Source organism: Gavialis gangeticus, unplaced genomic scaffold (genome assembly GCF_001723915.1).
Source record: "Gavialis gangeticus isolate Ggan-Ray unplaced genomic scaffold, GavGan_comp1, whole genome shotgun sequence".
NCBI lineage: Eukaryota > Metazoa > Chordata > Crocodylia > Gavialidae > Gavialis > Gavialis gangeticus.
The window spans coordinates 58906602-58917322 of record NW_017729004.1 but is presented as its reverse complement, the minus strand read 5'-3'; the positions used below and the strand labels follow the sequence as shown (position 1 = coordinate 58917322).

At 40.0% G+C, this 10721-nt stretch overlaps 1 protein-coding gene across 4 annotated transcripts in view; it reads right to left on the bottom strand.

Annotated features, from left to right (window-relative positions):
- Window positions 1-10721, bottom strand: part of DYNC1I1 (dynein cytoplasmic 1 intermediate chain 1) — a 365136-nt gene that overhangs the window by 131404 nt on the left and 223011 nt on the right. For all 4 annotated transcript variants that reach the window (XM_019508454.1, XM_019508456.1, XM_019508455.1 and 1 more), the window contains one exon: window positions 6045-6170. In XM_019508454.1, the coding sequence (XP_019363999.1) occupies window positions 6045-6170 (126 nt within the window). The remainder of the gene's footprint in view (window positions 1-6044; window positions 6171-10721) is intronic.

Here is a 10721-nt window from a genome sequence, read left to right as displayed (position 1 = left end):
TCCCTGTGATTTTCCTGTCTTTGCGGGAATTCCCTCCTTCTGGATACTGCCAAACCATCCTTATAAGGGATGACTCAACCATGGGCCTCACAGCATACTTCTAAAGCCCACATTTTTTTGCTTTTGGAATATATCACATTACATCAAGGGACTAGGATGCTTCGGAGGGTTGGTACCCCCACATCTTTCCTAAAAGGTCTTGTCCTCATTTGAAATGATACAATCTGAACTTTATCCTGTATTATCAATATGTTTAGTATATTTTTCATTACCAAAAACCACGCACAGTGAAAAGCATCCAACATATGTTTCTTTGGCAAGGGAAGTTGCCTTCCTCTTGGATTATGTTTCTGAGAAAACATTTTTGCTTACAGAGAAAAACAAATGAACCAAATGCCCGGTTCCTCACTTTTCCCAGCCTCTCCATTTTTGCTACCGCGCACACTCTTATGGTCTTGGGATTTATGAACTAAAGAGGAAAAAATTTGCAGGGCTTTCTTGTTAAAAATCTGGCAGCATGTCACTACATATAGCAGAAATAGAAAGATCCAGACATGGGTAAAAGGATTATCAGTGGCAAAGAAAGACTTCTTTGTGAGGATCGCTTAGTTCACAAGTGTGCAAGCAGTTGTTAGAGCTCCACAAATTGTTCCATTTGTCTGTTCTGGAAGGTGCTTGGAGGAGGGCAGGTCTCTCACAGTGTGTGTGCAAGTTGGGGCAGACTGCAGGAGTTCTCCCCAATAGAAGGTCATCTGCTATTGTTACTTTCAGTAAACTGTTTTATAGCTTCTGGACTCTCTGACTTGTTGATCAAGCTACCAAACAACACAGAAAGGAAAGGTAAAAACATGATAGAAGTATGTAAACTAATAAATGGAATTAGAGAAGGTTAGCTGGGACCTGCAATTCATTCTTTCTTTTACTATACAGCAAGGGAATATTCAATGAAATTAAAAGGAAACATTAAAAAATCATCAAGCATTTTTGCCATGACATATAATTAAGCTCTGAAACGTATTGTTACCCACACTATATTAATGAGCCAAAGAGCTTAGTACAATTTAAAGGATTAGATATGGATATTAATAGTAAGAATCTCATCAACAGCTACAATAGCTAAGATAATTATTTATAGGGGATATCAGCACCCATGTTTCTGCACATAAGTCAATTACTAGCTGCTTATGTTAAGAAAAAAAACCTTCCTCACTAACAGATTATTCCATAATTAGCCATTATATCAATTACTGAACATTCATTGAGGCATCTGATACTGGCCACTTTCTGAAAGAATAATGGACAAAAGACCATTGGTCCAACCAGATAAGGCTATTCCAAAGTTTTTACAAAAGATGACAAAAATAATAGGTACTAAAATGATTTAAACCCTTTTGTGAATGATCTTACTGAAAGTACTCTTTGGGCCCATCTACATGAGATGCTTTATTCAAGATTAGAGCATCACTGTCTACACATGCAGATGCCTACTGTGCGGTAATTTGCTCAAATCTTGAGAATTGGCTACCTGTAAATACAAGTAACAAATTCATTTGGGAGTAATTAATGTGCAGTACAGCACATGTACATGGCCAACTAAGAGGAAATTGGCCTTGGTCAGCCGGGTAGCAGAGGGCTGGGAGCAGGCGCTGGGAATTCCCTGCTGTGGTGGCATGGGGACATTATCCTCACCTGGATTCCAGTGGCAGAGCCCACCTCCTCAGCAGGCAGCTCCCACAGGAAGGGAGCAATCTCCCAGCCTCCACTGGGAGACAGCTGTCTCCTGGCCTTGTGCTTCCTGCCAGGCCCTGGGCTAGTACCCAGGGGGAGCCTAGAGCTTCCCCTGGCTGCTGTAGAGGGCCAGTACAAGGCTGGCAGGGGCAGGAGCAGACTGCTGCCATCAGCAGCAAATCTGCTCCCACTTCCCTGCACATGTAGACACCTACCTGGGCTGGGTTTACCCACCCAAGAGCATTTGCACATGTAGATGCAGCCTTTAATATATATTAGAAAAGAGAAAGAATTAAGATTAAAGCTCTTGACTGGGTATTTCAACTCTTCACAGAATGTACTCAAGAGATGAAATCTTTGAAGGTTCTGTTCAAATGAAGTCCATCCAAATGACTAATATGCAGTATGAGAGAGGTAGTTAGCTGTTTTAGGCCCCGGCACACATTATAAGTATGGTGTAATTAATGTGTTAATGGCACCATAAATACTAACAGAGCTACATGTACAGATGTTTTATGGTGCCATAAAGTGGCAAACCAGCCACAAAGGTACTTCACAAAATATGTGGAACTTCTTTGTGGCACATTTGTATGGCACCATAAATTGAATGTGTAGTAACCCCATGTGTCTGGAGTCAGGCAGAAGACAGGATAAATTTGTACCTTATAGATTAAATCAGAGATGCATATGCTTTTATAAGCAGTGGCTTACTTCATCAGCACAGTTCCTTCACAGCATCTGATGAAGCCAGCTGCTGTTTATCAAAGTTTATACACCTCTGATTTAGTTTATGAGGTGTACACCTATCCTCTCTTTTACCTAAGATGCGGTAAAGCATCTTAGCAGGTATTTTCTAAAGCTTAGTTTGAAATGTCTTCATCAGCATTTTTATATTTTTTAAGAGAAGGTTTTTAAGATCTGGCTAAACAGAGCCTGGGCTAGGAGGATATAATTGGGGACTGTCCTGCTTTGAGTAGGGGTTGGACTAGATGGCCTCCTCAGGTCCCTTCTAACCCTAATTTTCTAGGATTTTATGATTTTCTCAGAAGCAGTTTGCAAGAATTCCCAGGTCTGGAGCTTAAACACATTCATGTCTGAAATAACCAGTTTCTCCCTGTTTGAATCTCATTATGAAGCTGCCAGCCAAAAGGCAGAAGGTCTGATATTCTAGATGATCAGATGGGTTCATGCATACCAGAACTGACACTAATGAGCAATATAAACTCTGATTTTCAAAGTCTGACAGATGTCATTTGAATGGGAAGATAGGGTAATTTAAAACAAATCCATTTTCCCTTCCTACACCTCCTACTTCAAAAAAAATCTTTGTCAATGTAGTTTTGTTTTGTAGGCACATCACATAAAAGCACCACATAATTTAAAGTTTAAATAACAAAAAGTTTCTGAAGGTCAAGGAACAAAAGAAGTTAAGGTCCCACAGACCCAGCTCTCCTAGTATTTACATATTAGTAAAAAAGGGGGCAGAAGATTTATGGGTGTCATACCAAATGTAGAAACTTCACATAATGAGGCGCAGGAAATGCAATAGATTGTACTCAGGTACTATTAGCTCTTGTCTCTTTTCCAAGCAGGAAAAGAAAAGCTTAATTTTGTCAGTTAATGTGGTACTCTGGCACATGCAGCTAATGGGTGGGCAGAGTAAAGATGCAATTCTGGCCTATCTCAGAGCCATTGTGAGTGGATAAATCAAGCAGATACAGTCCCATTTCTACCAGTACATAATTGTCTGGCATAGGCTGAATTTTCAAAGTCAAAATGAAGTAATGTATGATGCAAGGTATTGTCAAGAAAGTTATTTGGAAGGTAAGAAGTAATTTCTTGATGATTGCATGAGGACATCTGTGGGAAGCTCAGGTTTCTAGCCTGTGTAGATGGCATTGGTTAGTCAAGGCCAAGAGATGTTTGTCAAGAACATAACTATGCTAAAATACTCTGAAAAAGAGTATGAATGTGTTCTTGGGGAAGTTGATTAAGGCAGAGTGTGTATCATACTTGGACAATGTAGCTGCAATGATAAGTTGTGTGCGTGTATCTTTACTTGCTGAGGAATCACAATGTCAGCTGGGTGTGGAGGAAAACAAATCACAATTTTAACTGGGTCTAGAGGCATGGCTGGTATAAGAGCTAGTGAAATGGCTGAATCAGGACTGAGTCAGGGGATGTTTGTTTCCCTTTCAAAACTGTAATATATATGATATGAGGCTAAATAATAATACAGTTGGTTTCCACTAACTGATAGAATAACATGATGATCTACAGAACTGACTTCCAGACTCTGAGCTAAGATAAAATGCCTTCTTATTTTCCATTTGAATCAGTTAGCTCAGCTAAAACATATCCTGTCTTCAACAGACCAAGTAAAATGTCTTCCACTGCCATATTTAATCTCAAAGGCTATGTCCAGCCAGTTAGGGAAACAGGAAAAATTCCATGCATCAACTTCACAACAACCATAGTTCAAATATCAGCACATTAGCAAATTCGCTTCTGACGGGCACATGTCCAGATCCATGTGGGGGCACACTGATTGCATGTGTAGATACTCCCAGAGGCTTCAAAATATCCGTGTATATTTTAATAAAACAACATATTTCTCACAGGTACTTGATTCTGACTGGTAGAGGGTTTAACCCAAGGAGTAGTAGGAGGGCACTGTGCTACATGAGCAAGCCAAAGATCACAGGCTGTAAAGGTCCACCCTGACTTAGAGAGTAGCAGGAAATGAGAACTCTACCTCACACTCCAGTAGGAGAATTAGGCAAATTCAATCAGTCAAAAGTTGAGGATACCTTTGTCCTTGACGTGTATTTCCTATGGAGGGAAGAATCTATGAGCGCTCATACATTTGTGAATCCATTCGCTCCTTGCTTTACTTTACCTAACAGAGTATGCTGCTCTCTTTGTTGCTGAGTGTACTGAAATATACACAGAGTCTAGCCAGGATTTGGCCATTAACTTACAATACCATTCTAAGCTAAGAAATATTCCTTTTGATTTTGTAATGGGTATTTTCTTCTCTTTAATATTTTGTTTAGCACATAAATTGAAGGAACACTTTAAAATGATCTGGGCATAAGATACTGAAGAAATATAAAAGAATATCACATATGAAACCCTGAAAAAATAAAATGTTTTTATTCCAAAGGTAAAAATATGTGCAGGATATTTACTGTGCAGACCCAGGGTTCTTGTGAAGTTGTTTTTTGGAATAGCAAATTAGAAAAACATGCCCAGAATTAAAGGTTACTTAATCAGGTTGATGCAGTAACTCCAGTTTGAACTCCCTCCCACTATGTTACATCTGATAATGTACCCAAGTCCAAACAAAAAATTTAGTTCAAAAAGATGTTTGGTCCTTAAATGTAAAATGACACTCAGCTTGCACAGCTAGCCAGGTAATACATATCCTTCCAAAAGAAGCAAGTTTTACCACAGAATAATCTGCATTCAGTTCTACAATCTCTGATGGGAAAGTTTTTTCTAACTGAAACTTTTCCACATGATTATTGCATGCTACTATTCTGCATTTAATTACAATAGAAAGGTATTAATAAGGGCACTGAAGTACTGGCCTGAGTCACATTCTGCTATCTGAGCAAAGTGATGGAAATAAAGCATATGAACAGAAAATTCTGATGATTTCAGACTGTCATGCCAGAGAGAAAAACAATGGGGCAAGAAATATAAATAGACAAAAGGAAATGAAGCACCCAATTATTTTTGCGTTATTGATAGACTCCTAGCATAACTTGTTCATACAGTAGAACTGAGTGAGTTAAATGGTAGCTTGGTAGCCTGCAGGATAGTCAAATTGATAGAAAAATCTCCTCAGATTATTTGGATCATTTTTTACCAAGCTATCAAGGCAAACATTCAAAAATGCACTGTGCAGTTAATACTTTCAAAGCTGAAAAATCACATTGGACAACATTGAAGCAAGAGTAGACAGCTTGGAATACAGGGGCTGTGAGGAAGTGAATGTGGCTGGGAAAGCATATGTTGCTGCCTGGATGAGGAAGTGGCATGCCACAGTTACTTCATAAGTGCAAGGTCTTTATAAGCTAATTCTCTGAGGGGATTGTTTTAAATAGACAGAGAATGACACACAGTCCCCGACAGGAATGCCTTATTGTTTTAGGAGGATTGATGCCTTCTAAAAACATTAGTCTCTGCCTGTACTTTTTCCAAAATTGCCTATTTTTAACCGTAGTCTCTTCATCTAAACAGTGGGAAGATCCACTGCATCGTAAACTCTGCCTTGTCTTGTGTGAAATGGATGGCTTACTGTATCTTACCTGGCAGTGGAAAATATATTCTGGTGTGGTCTTCTTAAACTTCATGTTCCAGACCAAGGCCACCCCATCAGGCTCATGTGGAGCATCTTCATTATTATTGTAAGAAGCAACCATCAACTCTGGGTACTAGAAAGAAGAAACCATGCAGGAGGCTTAGATTCTGTTTTTAGAATGAAGAAGATATGTGAAATCATATGAGACAGAAGCAATAATTTTTCACACTACATGTGGTATTGCGTATCTGGTTTTAATAACAACACTCACCACTTCAGTCATACTATTTGGCTACATTTTGGTGTTATATTTTATTACTAAAATCCTTAAAGACCTCTTTGTCTTGGCTCCATAATAGGGTATTCTCAGATGCCACAATGAACTATGTAGTTTATATTTATTCTAGATAATTATTGAGACAGAATAACTAAAAAAAAGTTTAGATATTCAAATTCAAAACAGTCTCTTTTAATTCTAGCATGGAAAAATGACAACCTGTAGAAATTTAACTTGAAGGTAAATCATTTCCTTCCTCACACCACACAACCATTGCTGTCACTGATTTTGATATTATCATCATCATAAAATAATCAGAGTGGATCATTTTTATCCTGAATTTCAAATCTTCCACATGCTAGAAATTTTTCTTTCCTATTTCAGAACGATACCTGCTGCAAACCTATACTATAGTGTAATAATAAAGGAAAACTTTCTTCACATAGGACCCAATTTTACATGATGCTAAGGTCATCTTGTAAACTACAGAGTGCCATCAAGTTCCATTGATTCAACAGGATTTGAAAGTGCCCATCACTCTGCAAAATCAGATCCATATTTTCTAATATAAACAGGCTCAAACGGGCTATATATGATGACTTAAAATTTTAGATTATTTTGATTACATGATATTGTTTTAAAATATCATATGTAAAACTAATTTATGCAGAGTATAATGTAATACAATTCCACTGACTTCAGTGTAGTTATACCAGGAATGTAGACAACCCAAACCAACCTAATCTTACTTTGCAACTAGGATATAGGTGAATAAGTACACAACTACGCAAATATATTTATATTTCAGATTGTTCTGGGTGCTTTGTTTCATGTCTCTACGTTCCAAATTGTTTTGGGCATGTTTTATATTATTTGGAAACCATGCATTAAGTAGCAAGAGCAAATTATGAAGTGACCAAACTGCCCCACCCTCCTCATCGAACCAGATAGGTCCAATTTCCAACTCCTCAAAAAATCCCTAACCCTGAAGCCAACTGCTCAAAATAAAAAAGGTAGGATTTATGATATGTGCAGGTAAGCATACTCCACAAGACCAATGAGATTCAGAGAGCAGAGGCCTCATAGAGAATGCTGACAACATTTAACTGAAATGCTTGACATTTAACTGAAAAATATTTTAGCTCAAGGTTTTCTTTTGATCTCTGCAACAAAAGTACCAAACCAGGCTCTGTCTCTCTCAGGTAGCTTACTCCCAAACCACTTACCACTGTAGTGGTGGGAGAAATAGCTTTTCAGAACAGCTTTAGTTTTTCTAAAGATAATAGGCCAAATGAATTCTAAGAGTCACTAAAGGCAGCTGATGGAAGTCCTTCTTTTTGTACATTTTACATCTGGTTATGTTTGTATTCCAACTTTATCATTCCTAAGTTGAACAGAAGCCAGATTCTGGATCCATTTCCCCATGTGTGAGGGAATCCTTGGGTGTCATAGGTGGCTATAGCTACTGTTACCCCATTTCTTCTCTCAACCCTAGTGCATGGGGTGTCCAGGGGTCAAGTTGACAGCTGGTTTGTCCCTACATCCTGGCTATTCTACCTACTAAAATATCCTTTAAGGACCATTGGCATCCAGCACAAAATATTGTAGCCTGAAGACTGATCTGCTTTATATCATCAACGCTTCCAGATTGGGAGAAATATAAAAGTACCTTAACTATGTACCTTAAATTCCCGTTTACTTATACAGTTACCAATATGGGGCTAGGTCATTCTCCCTCGAACTCAACTGGAGTTTTCCTACAGATTTCATAGTAGCATATTTGGATGCAAACTAATTCAGGCTTGAATAGCACTGGTTTGCATGTATATCCGCATTAACTTTAGGCATTTAGTATAGGCACTAACTTGAGATGAAATATTCAACCACTGGTATCACATTAAGTTGCTCAACCACTGTTATGAAAAATTTTGACTTGATGGTAAACTTACCTTGTTTAGTAGTTGTGCAAAGTTACGCTCTTACTGCATGAATTGTGCCATTTCTTCACTCACTCTGTCTATATATGTTTGCAGGGTTTGGGGAAGTCTGTAACAGTTGGCTAACAATCTTGTAACTGCTATTGGAAGTAGTACAGAAATATTGTAATGTGAAGCACCACACTTTCATCTTGGCTAGATGCATTTGACCTGGAGCTGAGGTGATGTCACATGGGTGTCAAGAAGGAAGAGGAACCATTTCTCGGAATTCTGCATCTTTTACCTTGGTTTTGACTTTATACTAGCTGAGACAACCTTGTTTTGAATAAGGTGATTCCCCTCCTTTAAGTTTAAATTGAAGCTTTTGAGCATTGTCTAAACAAAAACTTGAGTAAGGATTTTTACCAACCTTTCTGCAAAAGAATCAAAGGTTTACTGAGTTAGCTTTAATTATATGAATGATCCCACACACGCTGGACCTAATTTTAGATGTAACTAGGGTAATTTATTTAATCAAGGCATCTAGTTCCTTTCTCAACTTTTTCTTTGATTAAGCTTCTATTTTCCTCAAGGAGATTTAGAAGAAATAGCTTTATCCCAGAAAAAAAGGAGCAGCATATTCTGCGGCTCAGCATACTGAGCAATATGTTCTGCTGCTCAATATTTATTTGTTTGTGTATTTGTTTATCTATTTATTTATTATACTGAGTAATGTATTCAAATTGCTCAAATACCCTTTGGTACACTGGACACTATATAATTATGGGATGGGTCTGAGTGTGTGGAGGCTCTCTCCTAGGTGAGACATCAGTCCTGCTCCTGTTGCCCATTATGTACACAAGAAAAAGATGACAAAAGGAGCCATAGTGCCCCCTTCCAATCTAATGTGGGATTGCACTGAGAGTAGCTCAGGCTTCTTGTGCCAAAGACAGAAAGGCTGAGGAGTTAATGGGAGAGGAAGGTGAGGCGGGGCCACCCTGGAACAAAGAGGTGGGAAGTAGAACATGCTTGTGTGCCTGAGGGGCTGAACAATCACATTTGGCAGTTCTCTTCTAAGTCGGCTTTATCTTGCTGTCCTGGGAATACAGTAAAAGCTGCCTGCTTGGAAAATATCAGATAAGGATTCCATGTAATTTCCAGCCCCTGAACAAGTGAACAACCTAAGATAAGCATTTCCTCAGGCTGACATTTGATTTCTGTGGAAATCCATATGTGCTTAAAGGCCACCCACATCATGCCAGTACATACCTGTTGTAAAATTGATATTATGTATGAGAGTACAGGGAAGAATTTTTAATTTGATAAATAAGGAATGTAGTATAATAGCAGAAACATTCCCTGCACATGCAGATGAGATTACATCTCACAATTCAGTAAGCACCTCAGACCATGTATCCAAGTCTATAGCCTATGTGGCACATTACACTTCCATTATTTAGGCTGCCTGATGTTAAACAGCATTATTCCCCTTTCTGTCTAACTGCCCCCTAATTCACAGTTTCCTCTCACCCAGCCAACTGCCATTTTAAGTACAAAAAGTCCTGCAAGCATGGAGAAGCCAAAGATGGTCTTACTGTGAGGTTAGGAGGATAGAGAGAAAATTGTTGCTGGTTAGAATTACTGGAGCACACGTCCACTGCCTTATCCTGATCAACATACATGGTCCATCTACTTCCACCTTTAGAGACAGAACCAAATCCTGCTCCATCTTTAAACACCTAACAACTACTCAGCTGTCTAGTTAGGGTGACCATAATTCTTTTAGGAAAATCCAGGAGGGGAGAAAGGGAAATCTAGAACATACACACACACACGTGTACTGGGGCACTGTGTGGCAGCAGGCTGGGCTGGAGCAGGTGTCAGGAGTGTAGTGCCTCTGTCACCAAAGCCAGGGCTGCAGGTTGGAGCCAGGACACACTGGGAAGCATGGTGCCTTTTTCACAGGGGCTACAGGCTGGTGCCGGGGGTGGGGGCAGGCCACCAGCCTGGCCAGGTACACTTTGCGAGCTCTGTCTGACTCCCAGGTCTGGCTCTGTCCTGGCACCTGCAGCCACATCCAGGCCATGCAGCCCCAGCCTCACATCCCTTCCCCAGTTAGGGAAGGGTGCGGTAGGGCCAGGCTGGGCTTTTCCTGTGGGAGCTGCAATGCAACTGGCCTGCCCCAGGCCAGGCCCGCCTGGCGGGGCATGGCCAGGATATGGCTATAGGTGCTGGGATGGGGCCAGAGCCATGAGTCAAAGTGGGGCAGACAGAGCCTGTGCAGCATCCCCAAGTTCAACCGGCACCTTGCCCCTAGCCCCAGCCATAGCCTTAGTCCATAGCCCTGGCTCCAGTGACAAAGGCACTGTGCTCCCTAGCAGAGGTGCTGAGTACATGGAGGCCCAAGGGCCCTGGATCCCCTTGGGAAGAGGGCTGGCAACTGAAATGTGTAAAACTTTTCACATGTCCATCATTTTAGAACAACCCCCCC